At 37.3% G+C, this 21,285-nt stretch overlaps 1 protein-coding gene across 1 annotated transcript in view; it reads right to left on the reverse strand.

Annotated features, from left to right (window-relative positions):
- The window catches only part of ptprna (protein tyrosine phosphatase receptor type Na), a 125,146-nt gene that overhangs the window by 37,334 nt on the left and 66,527 nt on the right, over positions 1-21,285 (reverse strand). The window contains exon 12 of the mRNA XM_051931067.1: positions 20,826-20,890. Coding sequence (XP_051787027.1) covers positions 20,826-20,890 — 65 coding nt within the window. The remainder of the gene's footprint in view (positions 1-20,825; positions 20,891-21,285) is intronic.

The following is a 21,285-nucleotide window of genomic DNA, read 5'->3' on the forward strand; positions in this document are numbered from 1 at the left end:
CTGGAACATTTTTAAATGTATTTTACATGCAAATCATAAATATACAATGCTGGAAAAAAGCATATATGACAGTAAGACTGCATTATGAAATTGAAAAACCATAAGATTAACACCTAGACATACTGTATATCTTTAAAGTTTAAAGACTTTTATTAACAAACAACATTAAAAAACTATAGAACATAATGGAACTAATCAAAAAAAATCAACACAAAACTGTTTAAAAAGAAAAACAGTAATACTGCTATCATACTGGGCAAAAACACTTCAAACCATTTTTTCATCACATGAAAAATTCCTAAAAAAAACACCCTGCTGGCCTGTCTGCCATTACTTCCAAAATCCAAGCTTCTTGATTCGTCTATTAAACAAGTTTGACATCAGGAGAAATGCCATAAGTAGAGGAGCTTCAAAAAAAGAGTATTCTCGGGGGCTCCTGGGGCCAAATTCTTCAGTCATCACATTTAAAGAACAAGGTTAAAGGGAATCCAAGGAGACTGTCTTCAAAAATGCGATTGGGATCCACCTCTTTATACCTGGACACTTCTGCAAATGCAATGCCAATGTAAAATGACAGCAGTACATTGAAGTACAATATGAAGCATGCAATGTCCAAGCACTGCCATATAAAAGTCAAGTATGCCAGCATAACACAAACTAGAGGTGTCTATCCAACTTTAGCTGACATCAGCATTTATGATTGATTTACACTAAATGTAGAATTCACAAGGAGAACGTGGAAAACGAAAGAAACTTCAGCTGAAATTTTTTGTTACAATGGGCCTCAGTACTCACAATCTCTTGAACATCCTTTGTTTAACAAAGTTCACATCATCACTTCAAAACATCAATGTTGCTCAATACCATCACAGGGTGAATGTGGTTAGACTGATGCTTGTGGATAATTAGCTGCTCTACCCATGTACTGTAGAAAGCATCTACAATCAGTGCTGGGAGGGTTGGTAGGGGAATGGTGCGCGTCACAAACGTTTTAGCTTAGGACACAGGAGTTAGTTTTGTTGTCTCACAGATTGCTACTTATCAGTACACACAGCAGTATTCAGTAATGATTATTCTAAAATGACTTATTACAGTTTCATTTAAAATAACTACAAATCATGACGGCACAAAACTCTAAAATTAGATACAGTATGCCTCATAATATGGACATAAATAAATATCTACCAACAGGAAACTAAAAAATACTAATTACTTATATTCACTCAAACACAACATTCTGAGTTGTTGTGACTCGGCATGCGTCACAGAAAAAAATTGTACTTGTGTTGTTTTGCCATGGCTTGGCTATAACGCATATTTTGCCTTTTTTTATTATGAGTGCAAATAACATGTTACAAAAAGCTCATAAAGCTGAATGCAACGTATGATGTGCATGCAGAAGGGCAATGACACTGACTTTTTAAAAAATGTAAGGCACTGCTTTGATATATAATCAGTTTAATTACAATTACAGTACAATTACATTCCTATTTGACCACAAGCAGCACTTAAAGTGGAACCTTCCAATTCATTATTTCTTTTATACGACGGGGAGGGGAGGCTCCCCTTTAGAGGCTGGTGTGCATGTATATTAGTATAAGATATCATAGGGAGGGAGAATCCCCATGAAGCATCAGGTGACACTGATACTGGCCCACTTTAATCACTGCCCGCAAGACCAAATAAGCACCACCATGCCACCACTTTTTTGACCAACGCTCGTATCTCACTGCATATGTTATGTAAAATATATAACACCACAAGAATAGGCTACAGCTGCCTCGTGACCTTGCCCTGGATAAGCGGGTTAGGAGAATGGATGGTGAATGAAAAATATTATGACATTGCTTTCAAGTTGTATTAGCCATGGGATCAGCCATCCACCATATGAGCTGACATTTCTTCACGCAAAGGAGTGGCTTCAGGGGACATTTAAAACAGGCAAATCAGACAAACTCTCAAAAGAATCCTAACTTGTGTGGCCGCAGTGAGCAACAATTTTAAGTAAAGTCAGTTGCATAAAAGAGAGAGAAGCCATGGGCATGAAGTCTGCAAGCTCGCAATCGGCACATATCTGCTCTCTTCTGATTCAAATTTTGTGCATGACACACTGATCAAGTTACCTTCCCTGAGCTACAGCGCACTCCTGTTAAACTAGCTAAAGTCAGAAATCTCACACGCCTCCTGCAGCTTCCTTGTGAGGTGCTCAAGATTAAACCAAAAAAAAGTGACAACTGCAGTTTGGTGCTTTGAGGATATTTCTGCAAACGTTTGGAGCCAATCAACAATGTTCATTTACACTGACAATGTTCCCAGCTAATCGTCTCAGCCGTACTGTGCAGTATTCATATCTCCAATTGTATACTTGTTCTATGCTTTAATTTCAGAATACATTGAGACTGATGCTGGTTCCTGGCCAATGCAAGCACCTTTTTCTTATTTTGTAATTTTAGCAATGGCTTTCTTAATTCCTGTCAAACTGCCAAACCAGCAGCTCAAAGCCTTCTCTTCACAGTTGAAAGTGACACCTGCTAACTTCAACAAGTGTACTATGTTAAAACAAAACTCAGTTAGCAAAAGAAAAGAAGACCAATTCCCATAAAAAAAAAAAAAATAAAAAAAAACAAAGAGGATTTTTGTTTTTTTCCATTTATGGCTAATTAACTTGTACATTTTATCAGTATTTGACAACTTGTTTGTGACTTAAAGTTAAATAAATGATCATGAAAACAGGATATTAATCATCTAAATGTTTGTCATGGAAACATATTGTAGTGTTGGCGCAAAGCTACACAATGGATTGTTACTCTGCTCTTTTACATGGCTCTTTGAGGTGGCTCGCTATTCTTAAAAGGACTGCTTACCTTTTGCCGCACTACTTGGAAAAAGCAACTGTGACAGTGCGGAGCTGCCATTTTTATAGGTGCTACTGCTATAAATGATGTAATGCCTGCTCATTCTTTTGGTGATTCATCCCTGGCTGATGTAACTTGTCCAGCACCGTTATAATTATGTTTGTGTAGCACAAAGAATTTTAAACACATTTATATATAGCCTATAAATACTTAAATATGAAATAATCTAAATTTAATCATTTATTAACAGTGCTGCTGCAAACATAAGGGTTCATCTCATAAAGGTTCACTCATCGCTACATATATACAATATACCAATACGTCTGTTGCACTTTGTGCCCTAACTGAGTGTTTCCAGTCTTACTGTGAAAACTGCTGAGATACCTGACATTCACTTCAACAACTGAAAAACAACAATGTGGAATTAATTGAATCAATAGTTTTTCACACTAGTTGTGACAGATTAACACATTTTACCTTTAGAGAAATGTATTTAACCTTTCAGTTTTGTAATGTAAAAAGGAAATAATACGCTGCAATATAGAGTACTGCAGAATTAGATCAAAGTTCTTTATATTTTAAAGCATAAAAATTGCAATGCTCAAAAAAATCATATCACACACCATGCCCCGTTACTTGTCTGTAATACTTAACAATAAATCTGTCCAGTATATAAGTGTTTGAGCCCTATTGGATCTTTCTGGACAACTAAACAAAACAATATGAATTTTGAATAGACTGCAGGCTAATGCCAGGCACATCTAATTACATGTAGTTAACAATCCAGTCCAATAATGTACCAGTTGCAAAGGGTTCTTCAAAGAACAGTAGTCAGGCTGACAGTTTTGATTTCCATGCATTTGATACAAGTTACTCTAAGGTACTGAAGGGTGAATCATATTTTAATAACACAGTTCAAGATGTGACTACTTCAAACTGACAAAATATTCTATTAAAGAGGCAGTAAATTATTTTTTCAAAAGAACAGAATGTAGAGAATGTCTTTATTTTATTTTACTGTATGTATATATATATATATATATATATATATATATACACACACTGTAAATATATATATATATATATTTACACACACTGTAAATATATATATATATATATTTACACACACTGTAAATATATATATATATATATATTTACACACACTGTAAATATATATTATATATATATATATATATATATATATATATACATATATACAGTGATCACCCCCCAGTAAATACAATGCACATAATACAGCAACAAGGAATAAGGAATGTGGGTGTTTTGGACCTCACAGACAGAAGAGAGGTTTATCTGTCAGATGTCTCATGTTTTACATACCACAACAGAATGGAAAAAAAATAAAGAAAGCAGAAAAAATTGTGATTGAACTCACCATACTTGAAAACCATTCATACAGCACCGGGTCCATCATGCAGCACTTTAGTTGTTACAAAAAGATGTGAGCACGTAATTCTTCAGAGGTGTGAAACTATGCTGGAATGTTGTCACATAGTGAAGTAATTTGACATGTCCAGTAGTTTCTAGTTGTGTAAACTGACATGCTTCAGAGACGAGATCAGCAACTTTAGTCGTCAAGGTTGACATCCCCTCCAATTAGATGCTGCATAATGTGACATTGGCTTTAATGTTCAGAAAGATGCAAAGGGCTGTATAAGCTGATCATTTTTGCATAAAAACACTAATAATTATAGACAATTATATACTATAGACAGTATACAAAGACATACACACACAGAGAGAGAGAGAGGAGAGAGGGAAGTTAAGAATGACAGACAGAGAGTGAGAGAGAGAGAGCGATATTAGAAGTGTGGCCGAATACGGTATTTGGCAAAACACAAAGTGTTTTTTTTTTTTTTTACAAATGCTTATTTTGTAGAAATATTTTTAGAAAACCTTACAGCTTCCTTTATTATCTTTATTGCTGTGCAGTACTGGTGAGCACATACCTCCAGCAGGGCACAAAAAGGCTATAAAGGTTGCCGTGTCCTCAATATGGAAAGGCAAAAATCAAGTAAGATCAAATCAAGCAACTAAAATCAACGAAAATGTACTCATTATAGCACTACTGACTGCCAATTCATAACAACATCTGTATGTTTCGTAACAAATTTCAAGTATTTCAGCCATTGACGTTTGCGCTTCGTCCTCTGAATAGCTCAGCAATAACAAGTCAGCACCAATCTGATTACTTTTTGATAAGCCCGTTGCTTAACTACATTGAGCATGCTTGCTTTTGAGAACACCACTTTTCAAAGTAGCAATTGCTGTGTCCTCCTTGTGGTGCCTTGTGAGGTAGTAAAAATTAAACCTTCACAGTAAAATAGTATGAGTGACAATGAGGGTTTTTAACATCACAGAGCGATATCACTTACACACTAAACACTGGAAGGTATTCACTCTCTTGAGCACTGTTACATGTGAAAGTTCACTTTAAATAATAGCTAATGCATAAACTTGTTATTGAAATACTGTAAGTAGGTAGATTTTCATTTAGTAATCAAAACAAATTCTTACTGAGAAAAAGAGAAGCATCTTTAAAATATGTGTATAGCAATTCTGCTAAGTTGACAGTATATATACTAACACTACAGTGCAACACCACCAATTCCTACAGCAATGAACAAATAACGTGATCATCTTCAAAAGATTGCAGAGTGACAAATTTACAAGGCTATGTTAGTGTTCCTAAATCCTAAATTAGAGAAAAGCCACATTTTGAGGGATGCATTTCTGGACAGGTTTATTTGCCTTATATTCTAAGAGTCCTCTTTGAAAGAGTAAACATGCTGTCATTATTTTAGACTGTTTTTTATTTCTTTATATTCACCAATTTCTTCCTCTAGAAGAAGACAGGATCCAGAACTACTAACCAAAAAGATTAGAACACTAGAAAGCAAAAGAGTAATATTATTTTCATTTGTTTATAGTATATATAAATAATTTTACATTGTACTTAGTGTTCTAGATCTCACTGTAATAATTTATTTCTGAAAATATAATGCTGATATAGTATATGGTACCAAATATATCAGTTCTAGCAGCTTCCTGAATATTTGACCCACAATAGGCAATTTATGGAGAAAAAAAATAATCTTTTATTGGATGTGCTATGATGTGAACTCTTACTAATAAGGTTCATATAATTAGTGGGGGATTATTGCTTTTGCTCTTGTATCTTGTTAAAATGCATTATATTAGAAAAATAAAGTATAGAGTATGTGCACTAGTCAGGGAGTGTAGTGTCCTTTATGATAATTTGACATAATCAGTAATCATGGACAAACATTTTTCACAGAGTGTGTACATATTATAATGGCCTCAAGGTTAGAGTCAAATTTCCAGTAAAATTAAAAACACAGAAATAAAAGTGGACACTAAATCGTGCCCAGGATTAAAATGTAACAAAACTTGTCACATACAGTGCCCGTTCTTCCCCTTTGAGTCGCTGCACACCAAAAGGCCTTACGGGGCATCACTCTGGGCAAGCAGCAACTGTAAAGGATTCTCAGGGCTAATGGGCTCTAGCAATGACACTATACCAATATCAAAAAAATTATTCACTTTATTGCTGATCAGTTGCAAGGTGCAAGAAGACTGCACAGCCATCACTGGATGTACATAAGTGTGCACAAATTATATATTGTTTCTCCCCTGTCTAACATTTCCTGTTGATAACACAAAGAATTAAATAGTTATAGCATTTGGCACCATGTGCCCCCCTACCTATCCAAAACCTCTCCAAATGGGGATCCAGGTTCAGAACAATTTTATTGCACATAAAAAGCGAATCTTATAAAACTCTGAACCCCAAACAAGCACCCCCCTACCCTACCTACACATTTACATGAAACTATTTACATTGTTTGCTCCTGATTCAGATAGAGAATTTTTTGATTACGCATGTTGTCAGCTGTGACTCATTATGTTCATATATGGACATCTACAGTTAGGTCCATAAATATTTGGACAGAGACAACTTTTTTCTAATTTTGGTTCTGTACATTACCACAATGAATTTTAAATGAAACAACTCAGATGCAATTGAAGTGCAGACTTTCAGCTTTAATTCAGTGGGGTGAACAAAACGATTGCATAAAAATGTGAGGCAACTAAAGCATTTTTTTAACACAATCCCTTGATTTCAGGGGCTCAAAAGTAATTGGGCAATTAACTCAAAGGCTATTTCATGGGCAGGTGTGGGCAAGTCCATCGTCATGTCATTATCAATTAAGCAGATAAAAGGCCTGGAGTTGATTTGAGGTGTGGTGCTTGCATGTGGAAGATTTTGCTGTGAACAGACAACATGCGGTCAAAGGAGCTCTCCATGAAGGTGAAAGAAGCCATCCTTAAGCTGCGAAAACAGAAAAAACCCATCCGAGAAATTACTACAATATTACGAGTGGTAAAATCTACAGTTTGGTACATCCTGAGAAAGAAAGCAAGCACTGGTGAACTCAGCAACGCAAAAAGACCTGGACGTCCACAGAAGACAACAGTGGTGGATGATCGCAGAATCATTCCCATGGTGAAGAGAAACCCCTTCACAACAGCCAACCAAGTGAACAACACTCTCCAGGGGGTAGGCATATCGATATCCAAGTCTACCATAAAGAGAAGACTGCATGAAAGTAAATACATAGGGTGCACTGCAAGGTGCAAGCCACTCATAAGCCTCAAGAATAGAAAGGCTAGATTGGACTTTGCTAAAGAACACCTAAAAAAGCCAGCACAGTTCTGGAAAAACATTCTTTGGACAGATGAAACCAAGATCAACCTCTACCAGAATGATGGCAAGAAAAAAGTATGGAGAAGGCGTGGAACAGCTCATTATCCAAAGCATACCACATCATCTGTAAAACATGGTGGAGGCAGTGTGATGGCTTGTGCGTGCATGGCTGCCAGTGGCACTGGGACACTAGTGTTTATTGATGATGTGACACAGGACAGAAGCAGCCGAATGAATTCTGAGGTGTTCAGAGACATACTGTCTGCTCAAATCCAGCTAAATGCAGTCAAATTGATTGGGTGGCGTTTCAAGATACAGATGGACAATGACCCAAAACATACAGCCAAAGCAACCCAGGAGTTTATTAAAGCAAAGAAGTGGAAAATTCTTGAATGGCCAAGTCAGTCACCTGATCTTAACCCAATTGAGCATGCATTTCACTTGTTGAAGACTAAACTTCAGACAGAAAGGCCCACAAACAAACAACAACTGAAAGCCGCTGCAGTAAAGGCCTGGAAGAGCATTAAAAAGGAGGAAACCCAGCATCTGGTGATGTCCATGAGTTCAAGACTTCAGGCTGTCATTGCCAGCAAAGGGTTTTCAACCAAGTATTAGAAATGAACATTTTATTTCCAGTTATTTAATTTGTCCAATTACTTTTGAGCCCCTGAAATCAAGGGATTGTGTTAAAAAAATTCTTTAGTTGCCTCACATTTGTATGCAATCGTTTTGTTCACCCCACTGAATTAAAGCTGAAAGTCTGCACTTCAACTGTATATGAGTTGTTTTATTTAAAATTCATTGTGGTAATGTACAGAACCAAAATTAGAAAAAAGTTGTCTCTGTCCAAATATTTATGGACCTAACTGTATGTATCGTTGGAGACATCACAGCTGCTGCCATCCAATGGTATAAAGTTTGCAAGTGCAAGACCTGTTCCTCTGTATACTCTCTTGTACTTCAATTTCACTACCAGGTTTCTTTGTCCTACTTCCTTTGTCCAGATGTCACACCAAGCACCCTTCTAGCTGTCTCCCTTACTACTTCTACTGTAGTTGCCCTGATATCTGGTAACTCTTCACTGCCACCTAGTACTTGTCTTACCTTCTCCCTGAACTCCACCTTACAGTCTTCCTTTTTAAACTTCCATCACTTAAACTTTGGCTCTGCCCTCACTCTCCTCCTCTTCTTCATCTTCAATGTCATCCTATAGACCACCATCCTATGCTGCCTAACTACGCTTTCCCCTGCCACCACTTTGCAGTCTCCAATCTCCTTCAGACTGACCCTCCTGCATAGGATATAATCCACCTGTACGCATCTTCCTCCACTCTTGTATTTCACCCTGTGTTCCCCCTCTTCTTAAATTATGTATTCACCACAGCCATGACATTTCTTTTTGCAAAATCCACTATCATCTGACCTTCTTCATTTCCCTCCTTGACACCATACCTAACCAACACATCCTCATCCCCTCTGTTCCCTTCACCAACTTGTCCACTGAAATTTACTCCAATCACCACTCTCTCTCCCTTGGGTAAGCTCCCCACCACATCACCCAACTCACTACAGAAATCTTCTTTCTCATCCATTGCACACCCAACCTGCAGGGCATATGTACTAATAACATTCATCATCACACCTTCAGTTTCCAACTTCATAATCAACACTCTGACAATCTTTTCACCTCCAAAACACTCTTGACATACTATTCCTTCAGAATAACCTCTACCCCATTTCTCTTCCCATCCACATCATGGTAGAACAATTTGAACCCACCTCCGATACACCTGGCCTTGCTGACCCTTCCATCTCGTGTCCTGCACACACAATATATCAACTTTCCTTCTCTCCATCATATCGGCTAACTCTCTCCCTTTACCAGTCATACTACCAACATTCAAAGTTTCTATCCTCACTTCCATTCTCCTAACTTTCCTCCTCTTCTCCTGCCTTTAGACACACCTTCTCCCTCTTTTTCTCCTTCGACCAACAGTAGCCCAATTTTCCCAAGCACCCTATTAGCTAACAGTACTGGTGGCGGCGTTGCTAACCTGGGCCTCAGCTGATCTGATATGGAAATCTGTATTGTTGTCCGCATTTTGATCTTTCAAAATTTTACACCAGATGCCCTTCCTGATGTAACCCTCCCCATTTGTCTGGGCTTGGGACCGGCTCAAAGAAATACACTGGTTTGTGCATCCCCCATAGGTAGTAATTACTATGAATAATTAATATGATTTTTTCAAATATTTTTGTTAACAATTTATGAAACACCACACATACGATTTCATACCAAAAAAAAAGGTAAACAGTAAATGTTGTAGTAATTTGATTACTAGGACTGTGGGAGTGTGAAGTCGACACCCGTCACTTGCAAAAAAGGTATTGCTTGGGTCGGTGTTGCATATTTCACCTGCATGATATGGTGAAAGATTTTTGAAAGATCACTTGGCCCAGTATGGGATGCTAAGGGTGTAAGAGGGTCTACATTTGAGTGTTAATTAGGAGCTGAATGTTGGCTTTAAAATTATCTTCAATGATGTTTAAGGTTCTATTTGTTTATTGCTAGACTTGTGAAAACCATAAACCAATATTACTTCTAAGTGTTCTATTATAATAGTTTACTGAAAAACACTTGTATTAACAATTTAATATTTTAAAATTAGAAGTGTAATGATTGTTACTCCTATTTTCACTATTAGTCAAATACAAATGATTTTGCTGTCTGAACAAATATAGATAAAAATAAACATTGCACATTCTTAATATATATGCACACAGAGTGAGAGAGACTGAGAACGAGACTTAGATATTCCTTAGTTGTAGCTACATCTGTTTTCAGGAAACTGTACAGTTCACTTGCATACTCTTTCCTGCCTTGTGCCAAATGCTGCCTGGGTAGTCTCTGTCCAATCCACCACTCCCATTCCTCCTAACAACCCTGTGATGGAATTGGGAGATAATTTGAACATGGCTGAAAGTAAATCATTCATCTCTCTCAAAAACAGTACAGACAACATAAATACTAACACTAAACCTGCCAGTGTACTGTACTTTAAAACATGTTTTTCAATGTTGACAGTCAAACTTGTGCCACTACTGTGTCATGATTCTGATTTTCTCCAGCTATGACTTGTGATGTCTCACCTTACCACTTTGCGGTGTTGATGCAAATTTTTGGTCAGATTGTTGGTAGAAAATCAAGGTCGCTGTTGATTTGTCAATTGGTCTGAACAAAAAGATTTTAAAGATAATCCTCTTTTTTATGTCAATATAAAGTGTGAAGTAAACACTTTAAAAGTGCACTGCATCTACATAGCTCATCACTAGCTGCCAGGAGTTGAATTAATTAAGAGAGAGCATAAAGAGAGCAAATTAATTAACAATTAAGAGAGCAAACTCCAAAGAAAAAGTTAATTAAAATGAAAAAACTTAGTTACGCATTGAAAGTTATAACTAAAAATTCAAATATTTCTTTTAAATGTAAATAACACACTACAAGCTGATCGCATCTCTGATAAGCCTAATACAATGAGGGAGATACCTGATGCAAAGTAATAATGAGCCATTTCAGTAATAATAATAATAATAATACATTTTATTTATATAGCGCCTTTCCCATGCTCAAGGCACTTAAGTTACATTTTAGTACCAGTACATATCAAAAACTAATATCAGGAATTGATTTACACTGTAATACATTAGCACCAACACCCAGAACCACAGAATGTATCTCTGCCTTACCTAGGTATAATAATAATCAGTTCAAAGTCTAGCCAAGATTTTTCAAATATGCCCTAAATGGCAATGTTTTTCCACCTTTCTGGTGTCGCAACCCACTTTGTCCCATATAAGTGTTTTTACAATCCACCAAACAGGTGTTGAATGGAGAGATTGTCAAAGTTGTTTCCCCCTTGGTGAAGCAAGTGTGATAATCAGAGTGTGGGGGAGTGGGGAATTGTGCTGCCATTATAAACAAAACCCACTCACACCAACCAGTGGCTAAGAACGGCTTATTCTTTGATTTGAAACTGCTGAAAACTAGCTAGTAAATTCTGAAGCATAAACTGGACATGGCAAAAACAATACACTAACACTTCAGTAAGGTGAAATGTCAACACCTTTCCTAGTCATTGCTTAAGTGGACTCATTTGTTGGCTTTTACTCTAGAAATGACATCCATCTCAGGGGTATCTTGTCAGCACTGAATAGACATATGTTCAAGAGTGGGAATAATGCAACATACCAAATAGGAAATTATGAAAACAAAAAAAAATGTTAACATTTTAAAAAATATTAAGACAAGCACAGGAGGCTTCCTTAAACTTCTAAATTTCCAGATTTTAACTAGGGCGGATCCACAAAAAAAAAAGAAAACAAGCATGTAATGTTAATCAAGGTATAGATATGTCTTTGTAGCAATGTTAAAGAGTGAGACCATGAAGAAGATGAGGTATAAAAATGTTACTTAAAGAGTAGGAAACAAGCTGCACTGTTATTTTTAACTAGTAAGACTTTTGCTATGGCCTAGCTGCTAGACAATCACAACAAGGAAGATTTTAATATTTTAGGCAGTGAACCAGAAATAGGGAATACTTAATCAATATATGCTGTGACACCATCAAATTACAAGCTTCAATGATTAAAGCAATAACATTGCAGAAAAGCTGTGACATCATAGGACAGAAGCCTTCTTTAAACTGCATTCTGGCATTAGGATAGAGAAAAAGCTTAAAGGAATAATACTGTGACATCACAGCAGGTTAAGACTTTTTGAGGGGTATAGTGTCTAACAAAACTAACAAGCCTTGAATAAGTGCTAAAACATACACCCATATAGGCAGTTTGAGTCTAAAAAGATCACTGAAATTGCAATACAATATTTTCATTTAAATTATAACCATTCACTCCACAGGTCAAGAAACTGATCATTTTAGCACAAAAACACTAAAATTCATAAATAAAACTTAGATATATAAACAAGATTATATATAGTAAATACTCAAGTCACATTCACTAAGTAAATGCAAATTTTTGCTACTTATAGAAAGACTGTACTTTTAGTCTGACACAAATTTTTTTCCATCAGTCTATATTTCTTTATATTTTTATATTGCACAAAATTATAATTATATGCTCTTTCAAAATCAAGAGAAATGAATACGTAATCTTTCCAAATGTACTAAAGAAATCAACCATTCATTTAAAAAACTCTCTCTACCCCTCTCTAGTAATGGTTAATGGAGAGCAAGAACATGAGCCTATCCCAGCAGTATCAGGGACAACACAGAAACCAAACTAGGACACAATTTTTGTGTATTTTTTCATATTTATGGTAATCATTTTTACAAAACATGCCCCTCTATTAATTTTATTCCTTAAAAAACAAAAAGGATCTGATTAAATAAAAATCAGCTCCTTATAGTTTTTAAGAAAAACAAAAACAGTGTAATGGACGGCTGCAACAATTTATCTCTAATAGGAATACATACTCATACTAACAAGATTTCCTTTTTAAATATACATACTGTATTGTAATGTGACCAAAATACAAAGAACGCATAGTATCAATCTATATCTGCACAAAAAAAAAATATAAAACGAGTACAAGCTCCGTTTAAAATAAGTACTCGAGCAGATGATCTGAAAATTATTTGATATAGTTTGTCTATATGAGAGCAAATGGCTGGAATTACAGGATAAATAAAAAGGCTCATTATTTTTTGGTACAGATCGCTTTTAGTGCAATAGATTCGTAAAATTCTGAGCAGATGTTGGAGACAAAAAATGACAGTTAAGACTGCAATTAGAGCGGATTCGTGTCAATTATATCAAGGGTTTTTTTTCCCAAAAAGTTTTTTTTTAAATCTGTGCAAGAAAAAAAAATACTCAGAAGGCGAACAAAATTTGCACGATTTTAAGTCAACCATCAGTTCTTGTCGGTATGACACACAGCTCGCCGAGACTTAAACGTCCGCTGTTTCATCGCATTTCAGAGATCATTTACGGTACAATTTAAATACTTTTTTGGTTAAATGTATGTGTTATTGCATCTCACTCAATTTCGTAGGGTTTCCTTTTAAGGCGGACAAACCACACAGTAATTTTTTCGACGCGCTAACAGCAGGAGGTTCCTGGATCCTGCACTCCGCTCGCTCATTCCCGGGAGTCTGAGACGCAAGTAGACGACAGCTTCTTACAAAGACGTGGGGTTACCGACATTAAGCATCGTCAGCCCAAGCTAAGGCAAACCGCTAGGCATGAAAAAGTGAAAGAAGTTATGTGTAAAGCGAAATGTCTGGCGGAGGAAAAAAAGGACAAGACATCCGTACAGCCTAAGGCCACGCAGTGCACCGTTGACCAGCCATGTCCATTCGACAAACTTTGAGATACGGTACCATCGGAACCCCGAACACTCACCTGGTTCCATTTCGTCTCGGTTTAGAATTACAGCTGCACGGATAAAATGTTGATATCTCTGAAATGCTTGTCGTCGTCTATCACGCTTAACGCTTTGCTTTGCGAGATAGGAGCTGAAAGGCCGGGTTCGACTCGGGCCGGCCCGCATTGCTGCGCCAACCAGCATCACTCTGCCCCGCCGCTCAGCTACATTCACGCGCCGCGGCCACTTGTCACATCAAAAAGGCGTTGCCTTGGTGATGGCTCCACATGTTGCTGATGTGATAGACGGGGTGGGGGTGGAGGGGGGACGTGAGCGGGAGGTGGATTTGATGGGGGTGGTCGCTCTGCCATTCGCTCGCTCAGTTACCGAGGAGCGGGGCAAGCAGACAGACACATGCTCACCCGACAGACTGACTTACGTAGTTCTAGGTAGACCCTATAACCGTACATCACACAGCAGCGATCTAAGCTCGCCCATTCCCTCGTAATACACTCCTCATGAATGGAATAGATAACAACATCCCAAAACGCAATTGTTTAAGGCGAGAAACGATTAATCTAGGTAACGAATAATGGAATGTGGCATAGGCGGTTGGGTGGATTTGAGGCGGTGGGGTATGAGTTAGTTACTAACAAGTCCAGCTGTGCTAAATATTTTTGCTATAATTCTATCTGCATTCTTCGCCAATCCGGGAGCAGATCGAAAAGAATGGGGAGAGCCTTCATAAATTCTTTCACAAACCTTTTAAGCAAAGTAAATAATAAAATGTGTAGAAAGTTATTTTCCTAAAAACAAGATCTTACGATCTGCACTGTTACATTGCATAATTCCATAAAGTTTCTTGAGCAGGCTGTACACCAAATGTAAAAACAGGAATCTTTGAAAAATGCATTATTCTGTGCATACGAGTCACTTAAAGCCAATGTGATCCTTAGCAATGCAAAGCAGAATATGGATTAAATGATGCATGCCACCTGGCAAAGTTGTTGTCACTGCAGCCTCTTCGCTACAGGGATCCAGTGTAGTCACTGTATAACATCTTCATATTTTCTTCTATGGTTCATGCAGCATTTATATACATATTCTAGTTTCCTCTCACATGTTTATTTACTGTAACTGGTGATTCTTAAGTGTCAGTGTGCAGGTGAATACATAAGTGTGCCCTTTGATGGACTGGTGTGCTATCCTGAATCACACTCTAAATAGGTAAACGTCTTACTCCTAAGTCATTGCACTTGAAAAAGTGAGCTCACCAAATAAAGTAATGGGGTATCCAGCACACCTTCAAGCATAGTCACTGTTGTATGTCCTCATTCAGTACAGGATTTTAAACTAAATATCACAATATAAAGGGTCAATTTGTGAAGTTATTAGGGGAGGGAATATTGCTGTCAGGCTTGTGAATTCACCAAGATTTGCTTTGGATAATCAGTTAAGAAGATGAATGGTTTGAAGGATTTTTATTGCCAATATAAAAAATATACAAAAAAACACGTTCCTTTTTTCAGATCTCTCTCATCATTCAGGCATACACCAATCAGGCACCTGTCTAATATTTTGTAAGTCCTCTTTGTGCCACCTAAACAGCTCTGACCTGTAGAGGCATGGTCTGCACTAGACCTGTGAAGGTGTTCTGTGGTAGCTGGCATCATGACGTTAGCAGTAAATAGTTTATGTCCTGTAAGTTGTGAAGTGAGATCAAGTCATCACCTTGAACTCTTTATCATGTTCCTCAAACCATTCCTGAACAATTTTTGCAGTGTGGCAGGGTTCATTTTCCTGCTGAAATAGGTCACTGCCACCAGGGAATACCATGCCTGCGAAGGTTCTAATGCTCAAGGGTGCATTGTATGTGCTTTCAGTGGTGGACATTGGTCAGCATGGGCACTCTAACTGGGCTGTGGCTACACAGGCCCATACACAGCAAACCATGATGCATTGTGTGTTTTGACACCGTTTCTCATGGCCAGCATTAAGTTTTTCAGCAATTTGTGGGAAGAGACCAGACAGACTACCCTTCATTCATCACATGCATCAATGAGTCTTGGGCGCCCATGACATGTTGCCCGTTCACTGGTTGTCATTCCTTGGGCCACTTTTGGTAGGTACTAACCACTGCATACCAGGAACACCCTACAAGACCTGCCACTTTGGAGATGCTCTGACCCAATCGTCTAGTCATTACATTTTGGCCCTTGTCAAAGTCACTCAGATCCTTACACTTGCTGCTTCCAACACATCACCTTCAAAAACTGACTTTTGCTTGCTACTTAATATATCCCACCCTTGACAGGTGTCAATGTAATGAGATAATCAGTGTTATTCCCTTCACCTTTCAGTGGTTTTAATGCTGTGGCTGATCAGTGCATTTGTTGTGCAAAGTGGTTAGCCGATCAGTTATATGCAGACCAGAAACACAATATGGTAGATTCTAAATACTATTTAAACCAGTGAAAAGTAAATTTTTACTGTTTTGCCTGTATTATACCTATGCACAAGTTTAATATAGGAATAAAAACTATAACTTGGGACTCATTCACTCTTTTCTTTCATAAGAAATTTCAGATATATTATTGGGTCATCATACTATTATAGGGGCCCCATCTACTTAACCAAACTGTGCAGTATAAAAACAGGGTCATTTTAAGGTAATGGCACCCAAAGATGATTGAACATGTGGGCAAGATCAGATGATCTTCAGAAGTTTATAGCAGCTGAGAGCTAAACAGCATACAAAATAAGAACAGGAGCCAGACGTGAAGTGGTCTGATGTGATGTCAACACAATTAAAAAATATTTTTCCCCATTCAGAGGTGGAAAATACAAACTTCACATTATGTAGCAGCTTTCAATAATGAACACCATGTCAAGGTGCTATACAAGTACAAGAATAAAGAACAGAACAATTGTTTGGGTATATCTGTGATGTAGGTGCACAGAAAGTTTAAATGACTTGTTCACTCTCAACGGTTGAGTATTAGTAGGTAGATATTAGTAGATAATGAATCTGAGCTTTGTGGTTTGCAGTATAACTTCTTAGCCACCAAGCCATGTTATCTAGCCAAAAGTTTAGAAGGTACTTAAAATATACCACTGTAACATCCTTTTCTACCATTTCACATCTCTTGAATACACCACGTAAATCTTCTTGAATTATCACTGAGATATGATTTATTAAGAGGTAACAGTGGTTTGATTCCATGCTGCAGGTTACTGCAATGTTAGACTGTTAATGAAATGAATTACTCACACCATATATAAGATAATTTACAAAAACAAAAAGGACTTCTCTATAAATATATATTTGAAAAGTGTATTTGCCATTCTTATCTATTAAATAATGCTCTTATTTGGATTCTGTATTCTCTTTTCACCAAATTCTAGCCTTATAATTATGGCAAAATGGTTCCCATAGGCACAAAAACCATGCAGTTTAGACAGGGTTGCCTAATGTCGCTACACTCCAAAACTCTTGTTACATCAAAACACCTGCTTTTATAAAATACTAATAGGGTACTGCCAACTTCAACTTCACATCTCAGAGTAAACACATAAATTCACCATTTAAATGGAAAAATATTTTATGAAGAAATGGCTCCAAATAAAGCAGACAAATATTTTTGAAAAGTCAATGATGATATGGAGAAAGAAAGGTCTAAAACACCTGCGACACAGAGAATGCTGTTAAATTAGCATTTCTGCAACTCACCCAAATTTAGTCTTTTGTAATGAGAATGCTTGGTTAATGCAACTGTATACTGTTCTCATGCCAGCTAGTAATGCTGCTGTTAGAAGGACAGTGACTTCTGCTTTTTACTGCAACTCAAACTGCTTGAGTCAACAGATAATTTAATTCAGCTTCAGCTATAGCTTCCTAATTTATTCCACACAGGGTTCATTTTTTCATTTATTTTAAATTAATAAACTTTAAAAACTATGAAAAAATCAATAATTTGTGCAGCTCAAGTAAGTTAACCAATATTCTCCATTGCAACAAAAACATATCAGTATTTTGGGGGCAGAGCTGAGGCTTATCTTGTTATGCTTAAAGTGTCTGTCTATCCATCTCTTCATTTACAGGAGGTTGGTAGGTCAAGGTGACTTCAAGAAACTCTCTAGATGGGATAGTCGTCTTTTGCCAGACATACTCTATTACTGTCATGCATCCACTGAAATGGAGCCTTTTGTAGATATTTATCATCCTGATAGCAGGTCTTTGAACAGTGTGTGAAAACTAGAATCTCTGGTAGAAAAATACTCAGTAAAACTAACACCTCCTGTATGGTCCTATGGTCTGGGAAAAAATGCAACAGAGCTTTAAGAATAATCAAAATTAAAGTGGGAATGTGTGAGCAAAAACATAAGAAAACTGTAATAAAACCACCCCAATGCCCTAGTTCAAACTATACTAACATTTTTGTGCATGTCTACCAAGTGGGTTGATTTCCAAACTTTCCTATGTTCCAGTACCTCAAAAGTCTATCACACTCTCCAAAACTAAAACCTTTCCTTCTTCCTTAGCCCCAGTCAACTCCCCACAATGAATTGATGCAGAGCAGATTTTAACCCTCCTTGAGATTCGGTTCACTGTCAACTGTTGTTCAATACATTGCACAGGCTGTCAGGCCATATTGTGTTCAACGTCAAACGTTACTCTTTAACAATCTCTAGATGATAATGTCTGCTGAACAAATAGGTATCGCTAGGTAACCAAAGGCAAGGTACGCTCCAACATGAGGTGAGGGGTAGAGCAATTCAAACAGAGGCCGGCGCGTGAGTGAGGATGGCCCCGCCCAGCTCCCTACTCCTGGGGTCCCGCCTCCCCCACCCCCTTGGCCTGAAGCCTTTCTTTTGGATTCAGGCGAATAAATCGGTGCCTCAACCGAACTATAACACTTAGTGCGATGACAGAAGTTACAAAATCAACCATAATGTTCAAGCAAATTATAGAAAAAACCTGATCTAAATCCGTTAAGTAGTTCTCTCATGAAAAGCAGACAGGCAGACAGACACTGGATTTTATATATATATAGATATTAAAGGCATAGGCACCTTTTGCAACTGCCCTGCTTCCACCACAGGCAGTAGACATCCCCTTTTCTACATAGGGTCAATGTACTACAGTCTGTTGACCTTGGGGTTTTCCAGTGACATTCTGTGTACACTGAAAGAATTTAATACTGTACCTACAGAGCCTATCTAGCCCTGGCAGTCTCTATCTGGTCTGACAACACAGAAATAAGAAATGCTCCCTGACTGTCAATGTATCTGAGCTTCTCCATCTCTTTCTCAGACTTTTGGTATATGTCACCTTTGCCTTCTTTCTAGGTTAAAACTCCTGTATAACAAGAACACAAAAAAACTCAGCAACAAGGAACAAAAGGCATTATTTACTAAACTGCATTTACAGCAAATAAGATCAGGGCATTATTTATAGAATTAAGAAATGTAACATGCAGAAGACCTTTTTGTAACAATGAAGTAAAAATCTGAGTGGTTTAACAATTATCACATAATATATTTCATACTATAATTTCCTTCAACAATTCCTTCCTATCCCTCATCCATACAAAAAAAAAATTGGTAATTTGAGTGATGCTAGACATAGTCGTACCAGAAGAAAACCATTTCTGGTTCACTTTTGTATCTGTATGACGTACAATTTCTATACTCCAGCAACTCAGACAACGACATCTGACAGATGTCAAACAGCAACCAGTATTCCTGCACTGCTGATTGTGTAACACAAGACATTAAGAAGTTTATGAAAAAAACAGATGAAAAATAAAATTTTTTTGTTCATTTCTATTTGTTTAGAAATGCTCCAGAAACTGGTTATCTTCTCAAATAGCAGAAAAGAACATATTCCACTTATTGTTGATTCCATCTTATCCAAAACAAGCACCAGATTTGAAACAGAAATATCATACAAATGCAAAAGAAGAACAAATTATCATCATTTCAAATTGGGTCCTTAATGGAAAACCAATGCCAAAGCATTCCGTAAGCATGCTGTAGTCTACATTAAAAACTTACACCTGCGACTTATATTTATACAATGAAGCTTTGGCAAATTCAATGCAACACATCAGTCGATTCTTTACAAACACATATACAGTAAGCCCTTGACCCGATTTAGAGCCGCTCAGTCTTTCAAGTAATTATCTTACCCTATGCTGCATTTTGACAGCTTTAAAGGAAATGACACTCTTATTCCTAATAAGGCATTTCTAATAAGAATAACTACTAACCTGACTGGATGACATGACACCCTGGCTCAATCAACTGCAATAAGTCAACTTCATGGCAAAAAAAAATATTTAACAAAAGAAGCAAAAAGGGCAAAATATGAAAAAGATTCACATCCCACTGGGGAGCTTAGTGGCAGATAAGTTGGCAAAAACTGGCAGTTAGGGGACAATATGGAAAAGAAAGTCAATAGGAATGTAAAGAGATGCTACTATTCATTGGTACAAGTGCTAAATGGTAAAAATTAGGAGAACCCTAAGGAATCATCCCATTGTCTTTCTTGTCTGGTTGCAGCTTCCCAGTGACACTCAGTCTAACTATCTTCACGCAAGAGTATAAAAGCCAAGGTGGGCACAAATTCCCCATTTGGAAAATGTTCAACAAAGATAGGAAGCTGCACCTGAAACAGGATGTAGACTTCTTTTCCATTTCTTTTCTTCACTACCAGCATATATATTTGCATGAACCATTCTAACAGATTTCACACATCTCTGACCGGCAAATGCAAATGGCAGGACACAATAGCAGTCTAACATATGCAAACAAGCTCTGCAGCTTCACGTACCTCTCCCACGCCAGTCTGCACAATTTTTAGCCCTGTTTCTGATTCCAAGAAAGTTTTCTCTGCAACTACAGAAAGGAAGGAAAAAGAAGCAATGTAAATGAGAGGTTTGACTGCTTTGACTGTTTATACCAGAAACCAGAAACAAACTGACAGTCTTGTTCCAGGTGTTTTTCCATTACAAGCAGGGAGACAATAGGAGGCTTCATGTGTACAATGAATTAGTTAGACACTGCATTCCATACTCACATAGTTGAGAAGCAAGAAATTACCATGGTGCCAAGTGATCTTTTTTGCCTTTTTATTCTTTTTTTTTTTTCATTTTAAACTATGTGGGTTGCCTGTTTCAAGCAAATTCTTTTAAATGCACAAATATGCAGTGATTCACAATTGATGTAGGTTTTCAGGATGCATAATATCGTCACAATAGGTCTTTGCACTTCATTATTGGTCCTTTACAGTC

Source organism: Erpetoichthys calabaricus, chromosome 8, assembly GCF_900747795.2.
Source record: "Erpetoichthys calabaricus chromosome 8, fErpCal1.3, whole genome shotgun sequence".
NCBI classification, from domain to species: Eukaryota; Metazoa; Chordata; class Cladistia; order Polypteriformes; family Polypteridae; genus Erpetoichthys; species Erpetoichthys calabaricus.